This window comes from Nannospalax galili, unplaced genomic scaffold (assembly GCF_000622305.1).
Source record: "Nannospalax galili isolate Female #2095 unplaced genomic scaffold, S.galili_v1.0 scaffold3005, whole genome shotgun sequence".
Classification (NCBI taxonomy): Eukaryota; Metazoa; Chordata; class Mammalia; order Rodentia; family Spalacidae; genus Nannospalax; species Nannospalax galili.
This window is the reverse complement of record NW_008352538.1, coordinates 107951-135911: the sequence shown is the minus strand read 5'-3', so window position 1 is coordinate 135911 and position 27961 is coordinate 107951. Positions and strand designations below refer to the sequence as shown.

General features: G+C 55.0%; 1 protein-coding gene across 1 annotated transcript; it reads left to right on the top strand.

Annotated features, from left to right (window-relative positions):
- The first annotated feature begins 942 nt into the window (after positions 1 to 942).
- Prkx (protein kinase X-linked) lies at positions 943 to 27017 on the top strand. The gene is made up of 11 exons (XM_029554316.1): positions 943 to 1033; positions 1553 to 1819; positions 1901 to 2413; positions 11838 to 12006; positions 15295 to 15558; positions 17515 to 17634; positions 20520 to 20615; positions 23418 to 23475; positions 23680 to 23757; positions 24600 to 24733; positions 25599 to 27017. Exons 1-10 carry the CDS (start codon positions 943 to 945, stop codon positions 24723 to 24725), a joined length of 1782 nt encoding a protein of 593 aa, XP_029410176.1. The 3' UTR covers positions 24726 to 24733; positions 25599 to 27017.
- The last annotated feature ends 944 nt before the right edge of the window (positions 27018 to 27961 follow it).

Here is a 27961-nt window from a genome sequence, read left to right as displayed (position 1 = left end):
TATCAATGTCAATGAACATTCCCTGAAACCCACACATGTTCGTGGCTGCGAATTTTCATTGACCCCGTGACACTCACGACATCACGTTGATATGAAGACTGACGGATTCCAGTGCGTAATTGGTAATTAATAAATACACGTGTTTGGATATCGATTTGGATTTATATCCTTCCGCGAACACCAGCGAACAGAGCCGATCAATCATCGACATCACGCGTATCAATGAGCGTCCCACATGTTCGTGGCTGCGAATTTTCATTGACCCCGTGACACTCACGACATCACGTTGATATGAAGACTGACGGATTCCAGTGCGTAATTGGTAATTAATAAATACACGTGTTTGGATATCGATTTGGATTTATATCCTTCCGCGAACACCAGTGAACAGAGCCGATCAATCATCGACATCACGCATATCAATGAGCGTCTGTGAACACGGTTGATTTTCATGAACATATCGACGAACGTCACAGAGACGAACATCGACAGACACCGTGAGTATTGACGCGCCCACGATGATTGGTCGATATTCACCAGTAATTGACATCCACAAACACCGATCGATCCACACGAACGCTCATTGGCACCGTTACCATTAACGGGCGCCAATCAATATTCGATATTTGTGACCGTTACCCAACATCTATGAATATTAATTGATACAGATGAACACTCGCTGACGTCATTGATATGAACGAGGCCAACGAGTCCTTGGTGGTCACGAGTATTGATGAGCTATGAATATTAATTAATGCCGGAGGATATTAATTGACGCCATCCATATTCAGGACGCCAACAAACACGTACGGAGCGTGCATATTAATGAGTCTACGAATATTAATGAGGTCTGTTTATTAATGAGCGCCCATGAATATTCACGGGGTCCGTAACGCTCCTTGTCATCGGTGAACATTCGTTGATATTATTGATGAATGGCCGATGGATGTGTCCTTTATTCGACCGGGGTCCCTCCACTTCCCTGACTCCGACCTGCCCGCTGCTCCCAAACTGCCTGTGACTAGTTCTCCGAGTATCCGCCCCCACCCCACCCCCCCACCCCCGCCCCAGGGGCTGGAGAGGCCTTGCATGATTCAGGATTGCTGAGGTGCTCCGTGTTCAGTTGACCAAGTGCTTAATGTTTAGTGGACCATGTGTCACGAAAAGACGGGAGAAGGAGCCGGCCAAGCCCGCCGCCTTATTTCAGATTCCCACCGCGCGCCGTGAGGCACCCTCGGGACACTCCCGGGACAGGGAGGGGCAGCTCAGTGCGCATGCGCCTCTCCCAGGCCCCCCGGGAAAGGGGTAATAGGAGCACCGAGCTCGCGCGGCGACGCCCCAGCTCCGGTCCAAACCCCTAGGCTCCCCGCCCAGTGCTCCGCCCCGCCGCGCTCGGTCGTTCCCCGCCCAGTACTCTCGCCCTGTAATCGGTGACTCCCCGCCCAGTGCTCCGCCCCACGCTCGGTTGCTCCCCGCCCAGTGCTCCGCCCCGCCGCGCTCGGTCGTTCCCCGCCCAGTACTTTCGCCCCGTAATCGGTGACTCCCCGCCCAGTGCTCCGCCCCACGGTCGGTTGCTCCCCGCCCAGTGCTCCGCCCGCCGCGCTCGGCTGTTTCCTAGCTAGTGCTTCCGCCTCGCGCTCGGTGACTCCCCGCGCAGTGCTCACGCCCGGTGCTCAGTTGCTCCCCGAAGGTGCTGCCGCCCACCGCGCTAGGTCGCCGGGTATGAACAGCGACCGGGGTGCTGGTCACCGAGTCCCCGCCTGGCCCGCCGCCCCCAGGCCCCCCGCCGCGGCACCCCCCGGACCTCCCGGGCCCCCCGGTCTCCCCGGACCCGCGCGGACCATCCCGGGAAGCGCCGGCTCCCGCCTCCAGCTGCTCCTCCAGCTGCAGCTGCTCTGAGGTCGCGGCACCGCCTTTGTCCCGCCGCCCGACTTCGGGGACCCCGGAACTGGCTGCGCCCGGACCCCGGGGACCCCGGAACTGGCTGCGCCCGGACCCCGGGGGACCCCGGAACTGGCTGCGCCCGGACCCCGGGGATTCCCGGAAGTGGCTCCGCCCGGACCCCGGAGGACCCCGGAACTGGCTCCGCCCGGACCCCGAGGATCCCCGGAAGCGGCTCCGCCCGGACCCCGGGAGACCCCGGAAGTGGCTGCGCCAGGACCCCGGAGACCCCCGGAAGCCGCAGGCGACGCCCCTGCTGATGCCGCGGCTGCTACTGCGCCGCCCTCGCCACGCGCGGCCGGGGAGCCCCGTGGACGCCCCATGGCGGCTCCGGGGTCGACCCCCCCGGCCCCCCAGGGCCCCGAGCCCCCCCAGGGCGTGGGGGACCCCGCCTACAGCCTGGACGACCTGGACACGGTGGCCACCGTGGGTGAGTGCTGCGCGCGGGGAGCTCGGTCGTTGGTCACCGTGGGTGAGTGCTGCGCGCGGGGAGCTCGGTCCCACTGCACTCGGGTCCCCAGCACTGGGGGTTCCTCTTCGTCCTGCGGGGCCACGTGACCCCTGACGCCCCCAACGCGCTACCCCCTCCCCCCCCGTGACACAGAACGTTGGAAACTGGAGGGTCCGCGTCACAAAGGTTTCTGGTCGCGGGGGGCACCGAGCCCGGCTGGGCTAGCACCTGCGCTCAGCCTCCTGAACGCGCTACTAGGAGAGGTGTTGGAGACGTTCAGCTGGGGTCCCCACTTCCCGGGGCGCCTCCCTTCCGGGGGTCCCCGCTTCCCTGGCAGTTCCCACGGGACTGGGGCAGGTAACCCACGTGGGTGCTGGATTCCCTTCAACTCGGTTTCTTAGCGACCTGAAGCGACGCCGGGTGTTTCGGGACCAGCGGGCGCGGGAGGCCGAGTTGGGGTTCAGAACACGGGCGGGGGGTGGGGTGGGGGGAGTGAAGATCACAAACAGGTGACAGGGAGGAGGGAGGGGAGGACGGAGAGCGGGAAGGGGAGGACGGGACCAGGGCCTTCCCTGCGCCGCCTGCCCGGAATGGGACTTGGGGTTGGGGTTCAGGGTCCGGGAGGAAAACAGGGTCGGACCCGCACCTACTCTCTCTCTCTCTCTCTCCTCTCTTTCTCTCTTTCTCTCTCTCTGTTGCTCACTATCACACTATCTTTTTTTTGTTTGTTTGTTGAGACAGGGTCTCCCTGTAGCCCCAGCTGTCCTGGAACTCACTATGTAGACCAGGCTGGCCTCGTATTTTATCTGATTTTATTTTAATGATTTATTTGTTTATTTGATTTCCTATTTCATTCGTTTTATTTTATATTTATAGTTTATTTACTTTTTATTTTTTTAGATTTTACTTTATATATTAATTTTATTCTTATATTTTCTTATTTTATTTTATTTTACTTTTAATTTTTTATTTATTTTACTTTATATTGTTTTATGTTTCGGATTTTATTTTAGTTTTATATTTTATTTTATATATTATTTATTTTATTTTATTTTAATACTGATCATTTTCATTTGGAGGCCACAGAGGGCGTCGGATACCCTGGAATGGCAGTTAGGGGCGATTGCGTTCCTCCACGTGGGTGCTGGGAACCGAGTTTTCTGCAGCAGCAGCCAGTGCTGGTCACCCCTGAGCCACGTCTCCAGTCCCTGTTGTGAAATGTAGTGAGTTACTGTGCGTTCAGAAAATGAGTGCGTGCACCAAGCATGGTTTTCAGTACTGGTACTTGACCTGGTGGCGATGCTCACCCAGCATCCCAGCACCCGGGAGGATGGGAAGTTCACGGGCAGCCTCGGCTACGGCACCCTCTACAGAGGTCAGGACAGGGTTGTTGGGTCTCAGGGAGTTGGAGTTGTGCGTCGCCTACTGGGTGCTGGGAGCAGAACTAGGTGCTCCCTGGATAAAATCTATGTCACGGATTTTATTTTAGTTTTATATTTTATTTTATATATTATTTATTTTCGCCCCGTCCTGCTTGAAGGTTTTCCGTGCATAGGGTGTGCACATGGGGTTCAGGGCCCTGTGCACAGTAAGCACTTTGGACCCAGGGCGGGGGGAGGGGGTGGCGCTCAGAGGCCTTTGCTCCTTTTCCCCTGCAGGCCCCAGGGAAGCAACAACTCGGTAACAAGCACCTCCGCTTGTCTAACCACCCCGCAGACCCTCACCTCCTGCGTTCTTAGCGAGTATCAGAGAACTGTGCTTCCAACAGGACATTTTTCCCTATAGCCCAGGCTGGCCCAGAACCCACTGTGGAGCCCAGGCTGACCCGGCACTGGCTGTGGAGCCCAGGCTAGCCGCCATGTCCCAGGCATCCGCCTGCCTCTGCCTCCTGGAGTGCCGAGGACTGAAGGCATTCCTGGCTCATAACTGGGTGCTTACCTGAGTATCCAGCACCCAGGACACCCACACCCCCTACTGCAAGCCCCAGCCCCGACTGGGCAGTCCCATCATGCACTGCGGGCCCTGCGCAGTCCGCCCTGCTGGGACTTGATGATTTCTCTCTTTGTCCTTTCGTAGTGACGTCACTGACCGCAGGCACCAATTCCTCAGGGTCCCAGAGGCCCCAGGTGCTGAGCGAGCGGTAGGGCGGGGCAGCCTGTGCTCAGGGCCTGGAGGGAGAATCCTCCAGAAAGTGGCCACAGCAGATGACTCGCCCCCTCCTGCCTGAAGGTCTGAAGGTGCTGCTGTCAAAACAGAAAGGTCTCTGATACCCCAGCCTCGTGACGTCATAGGCTTCCCAGAGACCCCCGTGACGTCGTGATGCTCTCAGAGACCAGCCCCTTCCCCCAGGAGTGGCGTTCACAAGAAGCACTGAGTCGGCAGCACCCGCCCCTCCTCTTGCAGCACCTGGTCTCCTGGCCGGGAGAGAATGTGGCTGAGGGAGACTTTATCCCGGAAAGCTCCGGGCTCAGCTTACAGAACCTCACAACACTCCCCAAGGCGGCTGATTGCGTAACATGACACGCCTCAGGTCACCAAGCGCCCGGCTGAGACCTGACTGCTCTCCCTGTGTGGGTGCTGGATACTCAGTCGCACACCCCCAACATGCAGTGCCAGTCCTGTTCAAGAACCTTCTCGCCCTCTCCAACCCAGAATTCCAGCTGGGGCCCATCGCCCTTCGCAAAACCTCTGAGGACACGATTCTGGAGGCTCGACCCTCATGACGTCATCACGTAAAACCTGGGGGGGCGGTGTGGTCCGGAGATGTGACATCACCCAAAACATGAGGGTTAGAAATTTGACGTCATTACCCAAAACCTGGACTGTGGGTGTGGCTCGGCTCACAGTGCTTATAGCTCGGTGGACAGAGTGCTTGTCAGTTGGATAGAATAGTGTTTGTAACGCAGAGCGTAGAGTGCTAGTAGCTCAAGTGATAGAGTGCTTGTAGCTCAGTTGATAAGTGCTTGTAGCCCAGTGGGCAGAGTGCATGTACCTCAGTTGGTAGAGTACTTGTACCTCAGTGGTTACAGTGCTAAGTGCTCAGTTGGGGGAGTGCTTGTGGATTAGTGGGTAGAGTGTAGTTCACTGGGAAGAGTACTTGCACTTCAGTGGATAGAATGCTTGTAGTTGAGTGGGTAAAGTGCTTGTAGCTCAGCGAGTAGAGTGCTTGCAGCTCAGTGGGTAGAGTTCTTGTAGTTCAGTGTGTAGAGTACTTGTAGCTCAGTGAGTAGAGTGCTTGCAGCTTAGTGGATAGAGTGCTTGTAGCTCAGTAAATAGAGTGCTCGTAGCTCACTGCACAGTGCTTGTGGCTCAGTGTGTAGAGTGCTTGGAGCTCAGTATAGAGTGCTTTTAGCTTAGTGGGTAGAGTGCTTGGAGCTCACTACAGAGTAATCGTAGCACAGTGGGTACAGTGCTTGAGGATCAGTGTAGAGTGCTTGGAGCTCAGTGCATGCAGTTCTTGTAGTTCAGTCATAGAGTGCTTGCAGCTCAGTGACTGTAGCGCTTATACCACACTGGGTAGAGTCCTTGCAGCTCAGTCGGTAGAGTGCTTTTAGCTCAGTGGGAAGAGTGCTCGTAGCTCAGTGTAGAGTGCCTGTTACTCAGTTGATACGGAGCTTGTAGCTCAATGCATAGAGTTCTTGTAGCTCAGTTGATAAGTGCTTGTAGCCCAGTGGGTAGAGTGCGTTTAGCTCAGTTGGTAGATTACTTGTACCTCACTGGTTACGTTGCTAAGTGCTCAGTTGGGGGAGTGCTTGTGAATTAGTGGGTAGAGTGCTTATAGCTCAGTGGATAGAGTGCTTGTAGTTCAGCAGGTAGAATGCTTATACCTCTGTAGAGTGCTTGTAGCTCAGTGGGAAGAGTACTTAACAGCTCAGTGAATAGAATGCTTGTGGTTGAGTGGGTAAAGTGCTTTTAGCTCAGTGGGTAGAGTGCTTGCAGCTCAGTCGGTAGAGTGCTTGCAGCTCAGTGGGTACAGTGCTTGTAGCTCAGCGGATAGAGTGCTTGCAGCTCAGTGGGCAGGGTTCTTGTAGCTCAGTGTGTAGAATACTTGTAGCTCAGTGAGTAGAGTGTTTGCAGCTTAGTGGATAGAGTGTTTGTAGCTCACTAAATAGAGTGCTCGTAGCTCACTGCACAGTGCTTGTAGCTCAGTGTGTAAAGTGCTTGTAGATCAGTGGGAAGAGTGCTTGTGGCTCACTGTGTAGAGTACTTGGAGCTCAGTATAGAGTGCTTTTAGCTAAGTGGCTAGAGTGCTTGTCGCTCAGTACAGAGTGCTCGTAGCACAGTGGGTACAGTGCTGGAAGATCAGTGTAGAGTGCTTGGAGCTCAGTGCATAGAGTTCTTGTAGTTCAGTCATAGAGTGCTTGTAGCTCAGTGGGTGTAGTGCTTGTAGCTCGGTGCGCAAAGTGCCTGTAGCTCAGTGGGAAGAGTGCTTAGAGCTCAGTGGGTAGAGTGCTTGTAGCTCAGAGAGCAGAGTGCTTGTAGGTCAGAGGACAGAGTCCTTGTACCACAGTGGGTAAAGTGCTTGTAGCACAGTGGGTAGAGTGCTTGTAGCTCACTAGGTAGAGTGTTTGTAGCTCAGTGTAGAGTGCTCATTGCTCAGAGTGCTTGTTGCTCAGTGGTAGAGTTCTTGTAGCACAGTGGGTAGAGTCCTTGCAGCTCAGTGAGTAGAGTGCTTGTAGCTCAGTGTAGAGTGCTTGTAGCTCAGTGGGTAGAGTGCTTTTAGCTCAGTGAGAAGAGTGCTTGTAGCTCAATGTAGAGTGCCTGTAGCTCAGTTGATACGGAGCTTGTAGTTCAGTGCATAGAGTGCTTGTAGCTCAGTTGATAAGTGTTTGTAGCCCAGTGGGTAGAGTGCGTGTAGCTCAGTGGGCAGAGTGCTCATAGCTCAGTGGGCAGGGTGCTTGTAGCTCAGTGGGTAGAGTGCTTCTAGCTCAGTGAGTAGAGTGCTTTTAGCTCAGGGTAGAGTCCTTATAGCTCAGTGGGTAGAGTGCTTGTAGCTCAGTGTTGACTGCTTGTAGCTCAGAGGAGACAGTGCTTGTAGCTGAGTGAGTAGAATGCTTGGAGCTTAGTGTACAGTGCTTGGAGCTCAATGGGCACTGTTGTAGCTCAGCGGATAGAGTGCTTGCTGCTCAATGAGTAGTGCTTGTAGATTAGGACAGAGTGCTTGGAGCCCAGTGTGTAGAGTGCTTGTACCTCAGAGAGAAGAGTGCTTGTAGCTCAGTGGGCAAAGTGCTCATAGCTCAGTGGGTAGAGTGCTTGTAGCTCAGTGGGCAGAGTGCTCATAGCTCAGTGGGCAGGGTGCTTGTAGCTCAGTGGATAGACTGCTTCTAGCTCAGTGAGTAGAGTGCTTGTAGCTCAGGGTAGAGTCCTTATAGCTCAGTGAGAAGAGTACTTGTAGCTCAGTAGGTAGTGCTCTTGTACCCTAGCGGGTAGAGTGCTTGTAGCTCAGTGCATAGTGCTTTAGACTCAGCAGGAAGAGTGCTTGTATCTCAGTGTAGAGTGCTTGTACCTCAGAGGAGACAGTGTTGTAGCACAGACACGACAGTGCTTGTAGCTGAGTGGGTATAGTGCTTATACATCAGTGTGTAGAGTGCTTGGAGCTTAGTGTAGAGTGCTTGGAGCTCAGTGGGCACAGTGTTGGAGCTCAGCGGGTAGAGGGCTTGTTGCTCAGCAGGGAAAGTGCTTGTAGCTCAGCAGACAGAGTGCTTGTTGCTCAGTGAGTAGAGTGTTTGTAGCTCAGTAGGTAGCATTCTAGTACCCCAGCGGGTAGAGTGCTTGTGGCTCATCACAGAGTGCTTGTTGCTCAATGGGTAGTGCTTGTAGATTAGAACAGAGTGCTTCTAGCTCAGTGTAGAGTGCTTGAGCTCAGTGGGCAGGGTGCTTCTAGCTCCGTGGATAGGGTGCTTGTAGAATGGTTGTAGCTCAGTGGGTAGAGTACTTGTAGCTCAGTGGGCAGAGTGCTCATAACTCAGTGGACAGGGTGCTTTTAGCTCAGTGGGTAGAGTCCTAGTAGGTCAGTGGTTGAGTGCTTGTAGCTCAGTGGCTGGAGTGCTTGTAGGTCAGTGGGAAGAGTGCTTATAGTTTAGTGAGTAGTGTGCTTCTAGCTCAGTGTAGAGTGATTTTAGCTCAGTGGGTAGAGTGCTTGTAACTAAGTGGGTAGAGTGCTTGTAACTTAGTGGGTACGGTGCTTGTAGCTTTGTATGTAGAGTATTTGTAGCTCAGTATAGCTTGCTCATAGGTCAGTGGTAGAGTGCTTCTTGCTCAGTAGTAGAGTGCTTGTAGCTCAGTGGGTAGAGTGCTTGTAGCTCAGTGTTGAGTGCCTTAGCTCAGTGGGTAGAGTGCTTGTACATCCGTGTGTAGAGTGCTTGGAGCTTAGTGTACAGTGCTTGGAGCTCAGCGGGCACAGTGTTGGAGCTCAGCAGATAGAGTGCTTGTTGCTGAGTGGATAGAGTGCTTGGAGCTCAGTAGGTAGAGTGCTTCTTGCTCAGTAGTAGAGTGCTTGGAGCTCAGTGGGCAGAGTCCTTGCAGCTCACTGTGTAGAGTACTTGGAGATCAATATAGAGTGCTTTTAGCTTAGTGGGTAGAGTGCTTGTCGCTCAGTACAGAGTGGTTGTAGCACAGTGGGTACAGTGCTTGAAGATCAGTGTAGAGTGTTTGGAGCTCAGTGCAAAGAGTTCTTGTAGTTCAGTGATCGAGTGCTTGGAGCTCAGTGACTGTAGTGCTTATACCTCACTGGGTAGAGTGCTTGGAGCTCAGTAGGTAGAGTGCTTATAGCACAGTGCGTAGAGTGCTTGTAGCGCAGTTGCTGTAGTGTTTATACCTCACTGGGTAGAGTCCTTGTGGCTCAGCGGGTCGAGTGCTTATAGCTCAGTCACTGCTTACCGGGCGGCGGGCGTGTGAAGCCAGCATGTGTGACGTCGGCAGACAGCCAGCCTCGTCCCGAGTTCCGGTTTAGGAAATATTCCGGTCTGAGGCCGCAGGTGCTGAGTGCTCGGTCCCAGCACCCCAGGCCGGGGCCGCGGGGCTCAGGTCCAGTCCAGCCTGGGACACCCAGCGACTTCCGGGGCAGCCTGAGCTCCACCAGGTCGCGGCAGACAAAACAGAGTCTGGGGTGACGTCATGGCTGCCCCTCCCGGGCCAGACAGCACAGTCCTGGGCTTTCGGGAGCTTGTGGGTCCAGCTGGGTGCTGGGTACTGTGCCCGAGTGCTCCGCACCACGTGGGTGCTGGGGACCAAGGAAGAGTGCCGAAGGACAGAGCACCCAGTTCCCAGCACCGCAAACACGCCCCACGCCGCTGCCGGCCCCGTCCACATCCCTACAGCCCGTATGCCAGGTGTACAGTGCTGGGCGCACACAGAGCTGGGTGGTCATAGTACTCGGCTCTGGTTTAAGTCGTGTGTCTAGGTCCTTACTGCAGCCGTGTGCAGAGGCGGGGCCTGTGGGAAGTGATGTCATCATGCGTGCTGTGACGTCATTACTGGGTCTTCCTTGGACAGAGTCAGTAGGTCGGAATCCATAGGAGAGTCGTGGGCGGAAGTGATGTCATGGGGGGGAGTGTCCTGGACGGCGATGGAAACCCACCTCTTCCTCTAAGTCCTTTTTCTTGGACGTATGATACTCCTCCGTGGCTATGTTACATAAGCCTTCATCCTCAGTACAGCCGTGCGGACAGGTGGGGCCGCTGGGAGGCGATTACGTCATGAGGGCGCTGACGTCACCAGTGGGTCGTGCCCTGATGGATTTATAGCGTGATGGGATATTGGGAGGTTGGGGAAACGTAGGCGGGCAGTCCTGGGAGGAAGTGACGTTGTGGAAGCACAGCGCACAGAGGGCGGGGCTAGCCTGCTCTCACGTTTCCATGGTGATCTGGTGTCCATTGGGGGGCGTTGAGGTAGGGGTCCTCCTTCCCGGGAGGTCCCCAAGGGCATGTGGGGGTCCGGGCTGGCCGGGGCCGTCATGTGCTGCACTTGTGGGTTATTCGTAAGTCCAGCGCGTCATTGTCGTTATTCTCACTATTATGACCGTTATTTGGGGCCGTCCCGACGTCAACAACATCGTGACTATTATTATCTGTGGGTCGTTCCTACCTGCAAACGTCGTCGTCGTCATCACTGTGAGGACTGTGCTCCTCCCTGTGTCTGAAACCGATTGTTATGACGACCGCTGCCGCTCCTGCGGGTCCTCACCCGTCGTCACCGTCATCGTCATCAGCTGACGGTCATCCCCACCTTCTTTCATTATTATTGTTATTGCTTGACGATCGTCCGCAGCTCATTTCAGGTCACTCGGCATCAGCAGCAGCACCCGAGGACTGTGCACGCCCCCAAGCACTCTGCCCCTAAGCAGCACCGAGCCCAACTGCTGTCTTTACCACTGTTCCTGTGCTCCTTACGTCACGTGCTGGCGGCGCACCCCAGGGCTTGGGTCCGTGTTCCACATAGAATTCAGGCTTAGTTGTGCTCTGGCCCATACCGGAAATGACGTCACAGCAGTGTGGCAGCGCCCCTGTGAGGAGCGGGTGTGGTGCCTAGCCCAGAACTCAGTGGGTGCACGGGTCCCGTGGGGTTGGTTTCCTGGTGAGGCCGCGCTGATGTCACAGGGGGTGATGTCACAGGGTGGGCGACGTCACAGGGTGGGTGGAGCACATCGCACGTCAGATCTGGGCACTTCCTGATGACCTGGGAGGAGCCGGAAGAGGAACAGGGAAAGGCCAAGAAGAGGACAGCACGAAACAGGAAGTGGACGAGGAACAGGAAGTGGAGGAGGAGGAAGGACAGGAGGGGAAGCAGGAAGTGGAGCAGGGAGAGGATGAGGAGGAAGAGCAAGAGACGGACAGGAAGGGGGGAGCGGATGGGGAGGAGGAGGAAGACACGGACAGGAAGTGGACCAGGAAGGGGGAGGGGACGGGGAGGAAGTGGAGCAGGCAGAGCGGGAAGCGGAAGAGGAAGGACCGGAAGGACTGGGGGGGAAGAGGAGGCGCGGGAAGCGAGGGAGGCAGGGAGATCTGGAACCGGGAGGGGCGGAGAGCAGCAGGACTGACGACTCCCACCGTCCGGGGCAGCTCCGGGCTCCGGGTCTCAAGCTTTTCCTGCTCTGTGTGGTCTGTCTGACGTTTACGCACACCACACGTACTTACGTCCACGTATGCGCCAAATGCCCGGGACCGCATCGGGGCGACGGATTCCGGGAACCTGGACCTTCGGGTGCCTGTGCGCCGCCCTGTGGGCGCCAGGGACCGAATCCACTGGGCCTCGCAGTCACAGAGGCCGGCCTGTCTCTCCCTCCCGGTGCTGGGCTAGGTACCCTGCCCAGCTGCAGGTGGTTCCTATGACGCTGTTCCGTTTGGGGAGGGACGTGTGTGCAGAGGGCACGTGCCGGCTCGGTGACGTCAGCGCTGTCTTCCTACGTCACTTCGGGGGGTCGAACCCAGGTCTCTGTCTCCCGCAGGCACCGGGACCTTCGGCCGCGTCCACCTGGTGAAGCAGAAAACCACGGAGCGCTACTTCGCCCTGAAGGTCATGAGCATCTCTGACGTCATCCGCCTGAAGCAGGAACAGCACGTACACAACGAGAAGGCGGTGCTCAAGGACGTCACGCACCCCTTCCTGGTCAAGCTGTGAGTCCCCGGGCCTGCCGGAGCGCCTCTCGGGGTGCTGGGGCAGGAGCTCAGTTGGCAGAGTGCTCGTGGCTCATTGCCTGGCAGTTCACCGGGTACAGTGGTCATAGCTCAGTCTGTAGAGTGCGTGTATCTTAGTTCTTAGAGTTCTTCCAGCTCAGTTGCTGGAGTGCTCGTAGCCCAGTTGACAGAGTGCTCATGGCTCAGTTCCCAGAAGCTCACTGGGTAGAGTTTTTGTAGCTCAGTGGGAAGAGTACTTGTAGCTCAGTCTGTAGAGTGCTAGTAGCCCAGTTGATAGCTCAGTTCACAGAGTACTTCTAGCTCATTCCCTGGAAACTGAATAGTTTGTAGCTCAGTCGGGAGAGTGCTTATAGCTCAGTCTGTAGATTGCTAGTAGCTCAGTCTGTAGAGTGCTTGTACCTTAGTTCATAGAACCCTTGGAGCTCAATTGGTAGACTCATTGTAGCCCAGTTGATAAAGTGCTTTTAGCTCAGTTCACAGAGTACTTGTAGCTCAGTCTGTAGAGTACCCTAGTTTGTAGAGTCCTTGCAGCTCAGTTGGTAGAGTGCTTGTACTCAGTTGACAAGAGTAATACTTGCGGCTCAGTTCCTGAAAGCTCACAGGGTAGAGTGCTTCCTGGTCTAACATCTCTGGGCTCCGCATACCGTTCCCGGAAGGAAGTCCAGGCCAGGGGTCCCAGGCCACGTGGAGAGCAGACAACGCCAGCCGAGCCTGGAGAATGCAGTGCTACAGGGAAAAAGTTTTGTGCTGGGGGTGGGGTGCTTAGTGACGTGGTGGGTGATGGATGGAGGATGGATGGATGACGGATGGTAGATGATGATGATGGTGATGGGTGGTGGATGGTGGAGGATGATGATGGGGATGGATGATGGATGGTGGAGGATGATGATGGTGATGGGTGATGGATGGTGGAGGATGATGATGGGGATGGATGATGGATGGTGGAGGATGATGATGGTGATGGGTGATGGATGGTGGAGGATGATGATGGGGATGGATGATGGATGGTGGAGGATGATGATGGTGATGGGTGAGGATGGTGGAGGATGATGATGGGGATGGATGATGGATGGTGGAGGATGATGATGGTGATGGGTGAGGATGGTGGAGGATGATGATGGGGATGGATGATGGATGGTGGAGGATGATGATGGTGATGGGTGAGGATGGTGGAGGATGATGATGGGGATGGATGATGGATGGTGGAGGATGATGATGGTGATGGGTGAGGATGGTGGAGGATGATGATGGGGATGGATGATGGATGGTGGAGGATGATGATGGTGATGGGTGAGGATGGTGGAGGATGATGATGGGGATGGATGATGGATGGTGGAGGATGATGATGGTGATGGGTGAGGATGGTGGAGGATGATGATGGGGATGGATGATGGATGGTGGAGGATGATGATGGTGATGGGTGAGGATGGTGGAGGATGATGATGGGGATGGATGATGGATGGTGGAGGATGATGATGGTGATGGGTGAGGATGGTGGAGGATGATGATGGGGATGGATGATGGATGGTGGAGGATGATGATGGTGATGGGTGAGGATGGTGGAGGATGATGATGGGGATGGATGATGGATGGTGGAGGATGATGATGGTGATGGGTGAGGATGGTGGAGGATGATGATGGGGATGGATGATGGATGGTGGAGGATGATGATGGTGATGGGTGAGGATGGTGGAGGATGATGATGGGGATGGATGATGGATGGTGGAGGATGATGATGGTGATGGGTGAGGATGGTGGAGGATGATGATGGGGATGGATGATGGATGGTGGAGGATGATGATGGTGATGGGTGAGGATGGTGGAGGATGATGATGGGGATGGATGATGGATGGTGGAGGATGATGATGGTGATGGGTGAGGATGGTGGAGGATGATGATGGGGATGGATGATGGATGGTGGAGGATGATGATGGTGATGGGTGAGGATGGTGGAGGATGATGATGGGGATGGATGATGGATGGTGGAGGATGATGATGGTGATGGGTGAGGATGGTGGAGGATGATGATGGGGATGGATGATGGATGGTGGAGGATGATGATGGTGATGGGTGAGGATGGTGGAGGATGATGATGGGGATGGATGATGGATGGTGGAGGATGATGATGGTGATGGGTGAGGATGGTGGAGGATGATGATGGGGATGGATGATGGATGGTGGAGGATGATGATGGTGATGGGTGAGGATGGTGGAGGATGATGATGGGGATGGATGATGGATGGTGGAGGATGATGATGGTGATGGGTGAGGATGGTGGAGGATGATGATGGGGATGGATGATGGATGGTGGAGGATGATGATGGTGATGGGTGAGGATGGTGGAGGATGATGATGGGGATGGATGATGGATGGTGGAGGATGATGATGGTGATGGGTGAGGATGGTGGAGGATGATGATGGGGATGGATGATGGATGGTGGAGGATGATGATGGTGATGGGTGAGGATGGTGGAGGATGATGATGGGGATGGATGATGGATGGTGGAGGATGATGATGGTGATGGGTGAGGATGGTGGAGGATGATGATGGGGATGGATGATGGATGGTGGAGGATGATGATGGTGATGGGTGAGGATGGTGGAGGATGATGATGGGGATGGATGATGGATGGTGGAGGATGATGATGGTGATGGGTGAGGATGGTGGAGGATGATGATGGGGATGGATGATGGATGGTGGAGGATGATGATGGTGATGGGTGAGGATGGTGGAGGATGATGATGGGGATGGATGATGGATGGTGGAGGATGATGATGGTGATGGGTGAGGATGGTGGAGGATGATGATGGGGATGGATGATGGATGGTGGAGGATGATGATGGTGATGGGTGAGGATGGTGGAGGATGATGATGGGGATGGATGATGGATGGTGGAGGATGATGATGGTGATGGGTGATGGATGGTGGAGGATGATGATGGGGATGGGTGATGGATGGGGGAGGATGATGATGGTGATGGGTGATGGATGGTGGAGGATGATGATGGTGGATGAGGGTGATGGATGGTGGAGGATGATGATGGTGGATGATGCATGGTTGCATGGTTGGTGGAGGATGATGATGGTGGATCATGGTGGAGGGTGGATGACGATGGGTGATGATCATGACGATGGTGATGGATGACGCTTCGATGATGGATGATGATGATGATAAGGGGGGGTGGATGGGTGGATGGGTGGGGTGGGCTACCCCCTGTCAGCAGGCCTTCCGAGGCTACCCCGTGGCAGCAGGCTATGCCCCCGCAGGTTCTGGACAGCGCACGACGCGCGCTTCCTGTACATGCTGCTGGAGTTCGCGCCGGGCGGGGAGCTGTTCAGCTTCCTGCGCACGCGTGGCCGGTTCTCGCCGGCCACCGGCATGTTCTACGCGGCCGAGATCACCTGCGCGCTCGAGTTCCTGCATGGCCGGCACGTGGTCTACCGCGACCTCAAGCCCGAGAACATCCTGCTGGACCGCGACGGGCACGTCAAGCTCACCGACTTCGGCTTCGCCAAGAAGCTGGCCGACAGGTGAGAGGGGCTAGCCTGGGCTGTGCCGGTGGGGCTGCCTGAGTCCGAAGCACACTTGTGGCTTCTCCTCCTGCTTCCGGTTTCTTCCCAGTTCCCGCATCCTCCCACTTTCGTTTGCTCGTCCAGTTTCTGGTTTCTTCCCAAAGTGGTTTCTTGTCCCGGTTCCTTTTTCTCTTCCACGTATGATTTCACCCTGCACTTCCTGTTTCTCTCCCCGATTGCACCATCTCTTCCGGCTCCCGATTTATCGTTCCCCTTCCTGTTTCTGCTCCCACTTGCGATTTCCCTTCCCCATTTCTCCCACTTCCGGTTTCTCCCCCACTTCCGGCTTCTCTTCCCACCTCCGGTTTCCGTCGCAGCATCTGCTTTCCCTCCGAGGTCCACTTTCCCTTCTGTTTCCGGTTCCTCCTCCACCTCCGGTTTCTCTGCCTACGTCCTGTTCATCTTCGCTTGGCACGGCTCCTCCCACTTCCGTTTTTTTTTCCTTTCCAGCCACGTTTCCTTCCGACATCTACTGTTTTCCCACTTCCTGTCCTTCAGTTTTGTCCCCTTCACATTTCAAGTTTCTCCGACTTCCAGTTCTCTCCCCACTTCCGTTCCCACCATCTGGTTTTCCTTCCTACTTCCGGTTTCTATGCCACTTCCGGGATGTGCAGGCCGAGTGGCCTGAGGGACGCGAGCCAGAGAGGCCGGTTTCTGGCACTCAGGGGGTCACGGGGCGGCTCCATCCAGGCCTTCTGCACGTCTAGCCGGCGTGAGGCGGGTTCAGGAGGTCTGGGGGTGTGAGGCGGGGTCAGGCGGTTTGGGGTGACTTTAATGCCATTTCAGCCCTTGGCAGGCGCGGTCAGGTAGCTTCAGGCGGTGTCAGGCAGTTTTAGGTGGTTTCTCATGTGGTGTGGGGCAGTTTCCAGTGGATACAAGGGGTGACTTTAATGCCATTTCAGCCCTTGGCAGGCGCGGTCAGGTAGCTTCAGATGGTTTCAGGCGGTTTCAGGCAGTTTGTCAGGCAGTTTTAGGTGGTTTCTCATGTGGCGTGGGGCAGTTTCCAGTGGATACAAGGTGGTTTCAGGCAGTGTCGGCTGGTTTCAGGCAGTGTCAGCTGGTTTCAGGTGCTGTCGGCTGGTCTCAGGCGGTGTCAGCTGGTTTCAGGTGCTGTCGGCTGGTCTCAGGTGGTGTCGGCTGGTTTCAGGCGCTGTCGGCTGGTCTCAGGCGGTGTCAGGCTCCGAGCATGGAATCTGACATTAAGGGCCCCGTAAGTAGCAGGATCTGGAGGCCGAGGATTGGATGTCCACACAGACTGACAGTGTCTACTGGGGGGAACGGATGAGTGCTAGGACCACAGGACTGAGTCCACTTGCCACGTGTACTCGTTTGTGTGCTGCTGGGGACAGAATCCAGGATGTCGTGAGTGCTGGGAGAGCACTCTGCCCACTGAACTATAACTACTCTGTATACTGAGTTCCAAGCATTCTACACACTGAGCTGCAAGCACTCTACCCACTGAGCCCCAGGCACTCTTCCTACTGAGCTATGAGCACTCTACTCGCTAAGGTATAAGTACACCGCCCACTGAGCTACACACACTCTACCCATCTGGGTACGAGCACTCTACCCACTGAGCTCCAAGCACTCTGCCCAGTGAGCTGTAAATACTCTACCCACTGATCTACAAGCACTCTACCGGCTGAGCTCCAAGTACAGTACCCACTAAGCTACAGGCACTCTTCCTACTGAGCTACAAGCACTCCACTAACCTACAAGCACTCTGCCCACTGAGCTACAAACACTCTACCCATCGAACTCCATCCCCATCTCCTATTAACAATGTTCTACTGGGATCAACACAGCTCATTACTTGTCCACAGTCCTGACTCTCCGGGACGTTTCACACACGTCTGTGACGCACTTTGCTCGTCGGCTGCCGAGTCTCACGGTCGCCGCCTCTGTCACCCACAGGACGTGGACGCTGTGCGGGACCCCGGAATACCTCGCCCCCGAAGTCATTCAGAGCAAGGGCCACGGGAGGGCCGTGGACTGGTGGGCACTCGGCATCCTGATCTTTGAAATGCTGTCGGGGTGAGTACCCGCCTGAGACACTCGGTCCCGTGCACACCACACTAAGGCGTTCTGACACTCGGCCTGTGGATGCTCACACACACCCCGCTGCCAGGGTCACGAGGGGCGAGTTTCCGTGAACAAGTCCGTCAGTCGACTTAGCGACGCCTGATGAGCACCCCTGACGGCCGGACAGGGAGGACATTTCCACATTTCACACCAAATGTTTTCTGACAATGGAGTCCCGGGCAGCCCAGCTGCGGACACTCTCAGGACTCGAACCCAGCACTCTGACACCCTTTACTGAGACCAAGGGTCAACAATATGTTCATCCAACCACCACGCATCCACCATCCGTCTTAATCCATCATCATCATCATCCACCCATCCATCATCCACCATCCACCATCCATCCATCATCATCATCATCCACCATCCATCCACCCAGCAGCATCATTGTCATCCACACAGCCATCCAGTGCCCCTAGCCATCATCAACTCTCCCTCCATCCTCTAACCCCTTGTCCACCGGTTATTTCACACGCACCCCTCACCCATTTTTACGAACACCCACAGTGTGCATCTGTGCTGCAGCGTGCATGCATCCACGTGTAACCCACACGCATCTCCGTGTCTGTGCGTCCGCCCAGCGTGCGCCCATACACGTACACGTGTCACCCACAAGCCTTTCTGATTCTTTTCAATCTCGTTTTTCATGTGCCACAGTCACCTGCGAGCCAGCCAGGCGCCCCCTTTTCCATAGTTTCCGTGGCCCGGATGTCCGCAGCCCCGCCCCTGCTAAAAGTACCCTGCACAGAAATGTGGTAAAAATGTATAGCTAGAAGGCCGGCCGTGGTGGCGATGCCTTTAATCCCAGCACGCGGGAGGCAGAGGCAGGCGGATCTCTGTGAGTTCAAGGCCAGCCTGGTCTACATAGTGAGTTCCAGGACAGCTGGGCTACAGGGAGACCCTGTCTCAAAAAGACCAAAACTAAAAAAAAGTGGCTTGATGGAAATACGGAGAAAAAGCCCATCAGCCGGTTCGCTCCGGTTGGTCCTGTTCGTCCTGTGAGCGGCCGGCAGAGGGCGGCGGAGGCTCAGCTGAGCCTGGGGCCGAGGTTGCGCAACCGGTTTCCTGTTGTTCAGACCGGATCCCGAGCTCCTTAAGGAGACCCAGGTCCAGGAGCAGTTGTCACGCACTCCTAGAAATATAAATTCTAGAATTCACGTATTCTAGAATCATCTCGAATGACGCTATGTCCTTGCAGGATATTGGCAGACCACAGTGTTATTAGAGTAGACTTGAATTTACATGTTTGAATTTGAGTTTTTAAACTTTTAAATTTATTGAATTTGAATTTTTGAATTTGAGTTTGCATTATTTGAATTTGAAACTTAATGCTTGAGTTTGAACCACTTGAACTTGCATTTTTGAATTTGAAATTGTGTCAGGCCCTAGAGAGCTGACTCAGCAGTTGAGAGCACCGTCTGTGGTTCCCAGCACCCACCCACATTTGCTGGCACACAAGCACCAGAAAGGCCAGCTCAGGGGATCTGCTGACGACTTCCGGCCTCAAAGACACAAATCCAGACCCAGACCCAGACATAATTAAAATATCAACGTGTACGTTAGGAAGGTTGAGCATCAGGCCACGCACTTATGTTGCATAATAAGTATTAAATGTTAGCATTTGAACAGGAAATGTTTGCTGAGCACACGCACGCACTTCCCATGATCCCCGAGCGCTTCCACATGTTGTCCCTCAGCTTTCGGGGTAATTACGGCTCCCTCTCCGGAGCAGCTGCAGCTGCGTGCCGGGCTCTGTGCGTTTGTGCTGCTCTCGGGGCTGACCTCATCCAGGACGCTCCATCCCATGACCCTGCACCCACCCATCTGCACACACCGTGTCTCCAGGGTCCCGTTCTTATTTTCTGAGCTCAGGACAGGGACATGCTCAGTGCCTTTCAGCATTACATAATATATGCACACATATACTGTGTATTTATTACACACACATAGATACACACATTTATATAAGCATATACAATGCACAACACGGGTGCACCAACATACATGCAGGCAATACACTCATACACATAAGATAAAAATAAAATATTTTTAAAAGCATATACATTATATACGCACACGATTATAAAAATATATACATATACACACAAATATGTATATATGCATGTACACACATACACAGATATACATACGTAACATACATTATACATGAATGTGTGCATATTGTATATGTACACCGATATATGTATATACGTAAACATACATTATATATGCTACACACATACACGTACACATATTCACGTATTATATTTGATATGTGTGTATCTGTACGTATTATATACACACATATACATATATTGTTATATATGCACACAGGTATACATTTTATAAATGACTATTATAAATGCACATATATACATATATGCACACATTTATATGCGCATAGTACATGTATTGTGTCTGTACATGGACATATATATCAACATGTTACTCACATACACATAATTTATAGTACGTAGCTATGATCTGTAATTCACATCTTTCTTACATGTGTTTTAATTCTTATATTTTGAATAATGTATCATAATTCCATATATTTGGTATGTAACAACATGTATAATGTATGGGTATATAATCACATCTGCCACATACAGTCCCATATTACATAGTCTACGTAGTCCTTCGATACCACACACACGTGAGACCTGCCTGTAAGTGGTTTGGGGTCCGTGACCCCAGAGACTCAGGAACCCACACCCACACCCACACCCACCCTCCCGCGTCCCTGTTTACCCATGTCTCGGGAATTATTTCCCTCCGACTTTCCGTATGTTTCCCAGCAGCCTCCGTGCTCTGACCAGCCATCTCTGTCCCCGCAGGTTCCCACCGTTCTTTGACGACAATCCTTTCGGAATCTACCAGAAAATCCTCGCCTGCAGAATTGACTTCCCCAGACACTTGGATTTCACGTCCAAGTGAGTGATTCTCCAAGCACCGAGCATCAGCACCCAGAGCAAGTGGTCCCGAAAGAGCAGGGGTCGCATTCAAACTCTGCTGCGGAAAAAGGGGGAAAATGCTTTCCTGATTCTTGTTTTAATGAGATTTAATATTCAAGAGCCCCTTTAACAGCCATTCCCTTTAAGAGAAAGTCATTCATTCCCTTTAAGATAAAGTCCTTGCCTTTAATATAAACTCATTCATTGCCTTTAAGATGAACTCATTCATTCCCTTAAAGGCAAAGTCATTCCCTTTAAGATAAAACCATTCATTCCCTTTAAGATAAAGTCTTTCCCTTTAAGATAAAACCCTTCCCTCTAAGTAAACGCCTCCATTCCCTTTACGATAAAGCACATTTGAGAGGAGCAAAGGTGGAAAGTTGGAATTGTGTCAGAAAAGTTATTTATGAATTTTGCTCCTGAGTGCTGGGCTGTCAGATGCACAGTACACATGGTTTACACACGTGTCCAGGCCGGGCGAGGCCCCGCCCCACTGAGCCGCAGGGCCCTGCCGGGTCAGACGCCATCAGACTTGTTAGGGATTGCGCAGTACTTGACGAGCACAGCACCCAACACGGCCTCCTGAAACAGCGCGTCAGTGCAGCCTGAGGAGTCCTTTAACAACAGCTGCAGGGACCGAAGTCAGGCAGGCGGAGGCCTGAACTTTGCTCCAAGCACCCAAGCATGGAGCTCTGGGTTCCCTACGCCGCCTAACACTCAGTTCGTGCAACTGGTAGAGTGCTTGTAGCTCAGTGGGTAGAGTGCTTGTAGCTCTGTATATAGAGTGCTTCTAGCTCAGTAGGTAGGGTGCTTGTAGCTCAGTGGGAACTGCTTGTAGCTCAGTGGGTAGAGTGCTTGTAGCTCAGTAGGTAGGGTACTTGTAGCTCAGTGGGAACTGCTTGTAGCTCAGTACATACATAGAGTGCTTCTAGCTCAGCGGGTAGAGTGGTTGCAGCTCAGTGGGTACAGTGCTTGTACCTCAGTGGGCACAGTTATTGTGGTTCTGTGGATCAAATCTTTTAGTTCAGTGCTTACAACTCAGTATGCAAAGTGTTTGTGGCTTAGAAGGCAGAGTGCTTGGATCTGAGTTGTTCGGGAGTGCTCCCCTGCATTTTATTTACAGCCACATTTGATGCGGCCTGGTGGGAGGTGGGTGGCAGAGGGTCCCAGGTTCAAGGTCCTGAGTGACAGCTCTGCCTCCTCCTCCTCCCCCTCCTGCCCCTCCTCCTCCTCCTCTTGCTCCTCCTCCTCCTCTTGCTCCTCCTCCTCCTCTTGCTCCTCCTCCTCCTCTTGCTCCTCCTCCTCCTCTTGCTCCTCCTCCTCCTCTTGCTCCTCCTCCTCCTCTTGCTCCTCCTCCTCCTCTTGCTCCTCCTCCTCCTCTTGCTCCTCCTCCTCCTCTTGCTCCTCCTCCTCCTCTTGCTCCTCCTCCTCCTCTTGCTCCTCCTCCTCCTCTTGCTCCTCCTCCTCCTCTTGCTCCTCCTCCTCCTCTTGCTCCTCCTCCTCCTCTTGCTCCTCCTCCTCCTCTTGCTCCTCCTCCTCCTCTTGCTCCTCCTCCTCCTCTTGCTCCTCCTCCTCCTCTTGCTCCTCCTCCTCCTCTTGCTCCTCCTCCTCCTCTTGCTCCTCCTCCTCCTCTTGCTCCTCCTCCTCCTCTTGCTCCTCCTCCTCCTCTTGCTCCTCCTCCTCCTCTTGCTCCTCCTCCTCCTCTTGCTCCTCCTCCTCCTCTTGCTCCTCCTCCTCCTCTTGCTCCTCCTCCTCCTCTTGCTCCTCCTCCTCCTCTTGCTCCTCCTCCTCCTCTTGCTCCTCCTCCTCCTCTTGCTCCTCCTCCTCCTCTTGCTCCTCCTCCTCCTCTTGCTCCTCCTCCTCCTCTTGCTCCTCCTCCTCCTCTTGCTCCTCCTCCTCCTCTTGCTCCTCCTCCTCCTCTTGCTCCTCCTCCTCCTCTTGCTCCTCCTCCTCCTCTTGCTCCTCCTCCTCCTCTTGCTCCTCCTCCTCCTCTTGCTCCTCCTCCTCCTCTTGCTCCTCCTCCTCCTCTTGCTCCTCCTCCTCCTCTTGCTCCTCCTCCTCCTCTTGCTCCTCCTCCTCCTCTTGCTCCTCCTCCTCCTCTTGCTCCTCCTCCTCCTCTTGCTCCTCCTCCTCCTCTTGCTCCTCCTCCTCCTCTTGCTCCTCCTCCTCCTCTTGCTCCTCCTCCTCCTCTTGCTCCTCCTCCTCCTCTTGCTCCTCCTCCTCCTCTTGCTCCTCCTCCTCCTCTTGCTCCTCCTCCTCCTCTTGCTCCTCCTCCTCCTCTTGCTCCTCCTCCTCCTCTTGCTCCTCCTCCTCCTCTTGCTCCTCCTCCTCCTCTTGCTCCTCCTCCTCCTCTTGCTCCTCCTCCTCCTCTTGCTCCTCCTCCTCCTCTTGCTCCTCCTCCTCCTCTTGCTCCTCCTCCTCCTCTTGCTCCTCCTCCTCCTCTTGCTCCTCCTCCTCCTCTTGCTCCTCCTCCTCCTCTTGCTCCTCCTCCTCCTCTTGCTCCTCCTCCTCCTCTTGCTCCTCCTCCTCCTCCACCCACCCCCCCTCCCCCCCCTCCTCCTCCTCCTCCTCTCCGTCCTCCATCACTTCCGGCTCATCCCGGAACTCTCAAACAGTGAAAACATTTTCCCGGAGCAGACGTGACACTTGTTGGCATCAGGGCGATTGGGGCGAGTCACCTGTTTCCAGTGGTGGTTTGTGCGGTTCCTTCCGGAAGGCGTCCCTTCTGTTTCCGGGAAGCCGTGTGGATGGGAAGGGTCTCATCCGGATGCTTCCCCGCAGGGACCTGATCAGGAAGCTGCTGGTGGTGGACCGGACGCGGCGACTGGGCTGCATGAAGGTCAGTGCTGGGAGCTCGGTCTACCACTTTTCCCACGTCCCTGTCATGTGCCACGCACTCGGTGCTCCACATGCACTGGGCTCCCAGCACCCACAGGGCGGCGCCCAGTGTCCTGACGGCCCAGCGCCCGGGATCCACGGCCTCGGTGACCCCCTGGGTGCTGGTGAACACAGTGCTTTGTCCTTAGCCGTGTTTCTGTCTCAGAACGGCGTGGATGACGTCAAGCGGCATCGCTGGTTCCGAGGCGTGGACTGGGACAGCGTCGTGCTGAGGAAGCTCAAGGTGAGGCCTCACCCGGAACCCAGGCTAGCCCGCGGGCATGGGGTGTGGTCTGATGGCGTCACCAACATCCACCGCGTGACATCGTGGCCTGAACCTCAGGACCCCAGTCCTGGTCAGAGACACTGGGCGGGGACTCACTCTGATTGCGCCACCAACGTGCACCCCCTGACGTCATTGACTTACATCAGGGCCGCAGGCTGGCCACCTGGCCTGTGCAGGGACGCAGTCTAATGGCGTCACCCACAAACGCCCGATGTCATTCATCTAACCTCGGGACATACTGGATACCATGGCCCCAAACTGGGCTTCCGGGAGGCTCTGCGCGCCCTGTGGGTGCTGGGAAGGGAACGGAGTCCTCCCAGAGAACATCCATGCTGGTACCGAGCACCTCACAGCCCCCAGGGCTTCAGTCTTTTGACCTCTGGGTCGGTGCCCCCCGTGGCCTAGGCACAGTCCTGCTCCAGCCCTGCCTAGCCTGGGCTAACACCCCCGGCTCAGGCCTGGTTCTGGGATTCAGAGCCGAGGGAACTCGGACCTGACCATCCGAGCACCGAACAGGTCTCGGCACCTGGATGCCATCTTGCTCATCCCCTGTCTGACCCGCGGTCTCGTGTTCCATCCTCCCCCGTGTGCGCACGACCCCACGGCTGCCTAGCCGCAGCCCTTCCCACTCCCGGTGGGCACATCCTGTTGATTGGATCCTGGGTTCCCTTCACGTTTCCCCAGTGACGTCACCGCAGGTCCCTGGCCAGAACTAAGCTTTCAGGAGGGTGTGTGGCGCTGCCTGGGGTCTGAGCACCGAGATAACCCGCTCTCTTCTTTCTGTTCGGGGCTATCCTCAGCCCCCCATTGTGCCCAAGGTCTCCGGGGACAGCGACACGTCCAACTTCGAATCCTACCCCGAGCAGGACAGGAACGACGTCACGCCCGTGGCCGATGAGGACCTAGAGACGTTCAAGGACTTCTGACCCCCAAGGTGAGGCTGCAGGGCCCTGTGAGGTAGCCTGGGCTAGCCTCGGACTGACCGTGTAGCCCAGGCAAATTTTGAATTCTGGCCCTGTAGCCCAGGCCAGCCTCAGGCTCAGCAGGTGTAACCCCGGGCTGGCCTGGAACTGACCATGCAGCCCAGGTTAGTTTTGAATTCTGACCATGCAGTGCAGGCTAGCCTCAGACTCTGAGCTTGCAGCCCAGGCTAGCCTCCAACGCTGACCATATGGCCCAGAATGACCGGGAAGGGCTCATCCTCAGGGTCCTGCCTCCTGCGCATTGACGACGTCGTGTGCGTGTGCAGACCCCCTGTAAGTGGAGTTACAGGACATTGAGCACCCCCTATGCGTGCTGAAGTTAGTCCCCCACAGGAGCACCCAGAGATCTTAAGTACCCGGCACACCCTCATTAAAGTCTTCTGGGTGGAGCAGAAGCACTTCATACAGCCATCGGTGCACATCAGGAGGGTGTGTTACACAGAGTGCAAGGATCTGGGGTCTAGCCTCCGATTCTGAGGCCGTCCCGACCATCTGGGCGGCTGGACACCGAGGGTGTGTTAAGGCCACGCACCCTAAACGTTGTCCTGGGTAGTGACCGAGATGTCAGAGGGGCGGGTGGGGGCGAGATGACGGCTCGCCTGAACTAGACGTATGACGTCAGAGGACCGCACGGCTAAACGCAAGGTTTCATGATGTTGTAAGATGACGACAGGGCTGACAAGGTTGTAGGACGTGTGGGATGACGACGCGACTGCACTGGGAACTCTGGGAAGCTGGGGGTGTGGATAGACTGGAATACTTGCAGAGAAACCTTTCGTGACCTGTAAGAGGACGTCACCACCTGCTCCTCGCTAGGAACTCTGGGATTTTTACCTGCTGCGGCTGATGTCGGAGACTTCCGACTCCTCGCCTGAGCGGTGGCGTCACAGCCCACGGTGCTTCCGATGCTTGCACACCGCACGGTGGGCCTGCACCTGCGCAGACCAAGCCGAGCGTCCTGGAGTCAGGAAGTGGAAACCTGCCATGGAGGACGTCCAGACGGTTGCTTGTGTGTTCTGATCGTGGACCGAACTGGACTTTATACATTCAAGCTGGAGGACTCGGTGATAAGCACTTGCCTGTGGACGGACTCACTGATAATCACCCACGTGGCTGTGCGTCCTGTTTTGTTTCTTTGGTTTTCAGCAAGATTTTCCCGAGTACAGTTCTGTACCCACCGAGCTACAAGCAACATCCAAAGTAGAGTTTCAGGAGGTTGCACCCCCACCGCGTGGGTGCTGGGAACAGAACTCGGTCCTTTGCACCCGCACAACCTACTGTGCGAAGAGCCGAACGAGGCCACTGCCGCACAAGCGTCCGCGTCTCAAGTTTGTCCGTCTCAGCCCCAATCAGTGCCTGGATTCTATTTTTCTTTCTTTTTAACTCATCTATGACGTCGCCACGTCGTGACGTCACCTGCCTGAATTCTACTGATTTTTAAGAACTGCGATGTGGCCTCGCTGTGATGTCACCTGCCTGGATTTTATTTATTGTTGAAATCTCCGATATGACGTCACCACCTCAGGTCATCACCGCTCCGTGACGTCACATGTGCCTCTGACGTGATTTGCCTCTGACCTTTGTGACATTTTGAACTATGACTCAACGGCCGAGCACTGTTCTCAAACAACCCCGACGCGGAGCACTTCAGGCTGTCTCTGCTTCCTGAAGTCCCCGCTCCCTGACGTCACGACCGCACGCCCCACGTGCCTGTGTGATGTGGTTTCCCTCTGTGTTTTTCTGAGGTCTGAACCAAGACTTGGGCAAGCACTGTTCACAAACGACCCGGCACAGAGCACTTCAGGCCAAGTCACCCCACAGGAGATAATGACATCATCACTACTCAGCCGCCTGCGTGGACATCACTTTCAGGAGGATGTCCTGCGGGGCGAACGGTCGGCGGTCGGCGGCTCCGTCCACGGCCTCTGGCTTCTCGGGTAGATATCTGAGCTCTAGCCTTGGTGCGAGGATGGCCCCACCGGGATGGTTTGTATAGGGACTCAGCCCAGCACCCTGCAGTGCCTCCTGGGTTTCCGGAGGATGTGTCTGCACGATGGGATCACTGTGACGTGTCTGCAGGATGGAATCACTGTGACGTGTCTGCACGGTGGGATCACTGTGACGTGTCTGCACGGTGGGATCACTGTGACGTGTGAACACTTCCAGCACTGTCTGCCCCAGGCCCTTGTTTGCTAATTTATGCTCTGATGCTCCTAATAGTAAAACTCTGTACTCGGCCGAGCACTGTTCTCAAACAACCCCGACGCGGAGCACTTCAGGCTGTCTCTGCTTCCTGAAGTCCCCGCTCCCTGACGTCACGACCGCACGCCCCACGTGCCTGTGTGATGTGGTTTCCCTCTGTGTTTTTGTGAGGTCTGAACCACGACTTGGGCAAGCACTGTTCACAAACAACCTGGCACAGAGCACTTCAGGCCAAGTCACCCCACAGCAGATAATGACATCATCACTACTCAGCCGCCTGCGTGGACATCACTTTCAGGAGGATGTCCTGCGGGGCGAACGGTCTGCGGTCGGCGGCTCCGTCCATGGCCTCTGGCTTCTCGGGTAGATATCTGAGCTCTAGCCTGGGTGCGAGGATGGCCCCACCGGGATGGTTTGTATAGGGACTCAGCCCAGCACCCTGCAGTGCCTCCTGGGTTTCCGGAGGATGTGTCTGCACGATGGGATCACTGTGACGTGTCTGCAGGATGGAATCACTGTGACGTGTCTGCACGGTGGGATCACTGTGACGTGTGAACACTTCCAGCACTGTCTGCCCCAGGCCCTTGTTTGCTAATTTATGCTCTGATGCTCCTAATAGTAAAACTCTGTACTTCCAGGAGGCCGTTTCCTGTCCCTACTTCCGCTTCCGGGAAGGCTGCACTCTGCTTCCTGGGACTAAAACATCCTGGAAAAAGAACAGTTTGGGGAACAAAGGGCTTACTTCGGGTTTTGATTCTAGAAAAATGCCACAGCCCACCACGTTGGTGGGGGAAGGAGGTGGAATACCAGGACAACTTCAGGCCAAGTCACCCCACAGCAGATAATGACATCATCACTACTCAGCCGCCTGCGTGGACATCACTTTCAGGAGGATGTCCTGCGGGGCGAACGGTCTGCGGTCGGCGGCTCCGTCCATGGCCTCTGGCTTCTCGGGTAGATATCTGAGCTCTAGCCTG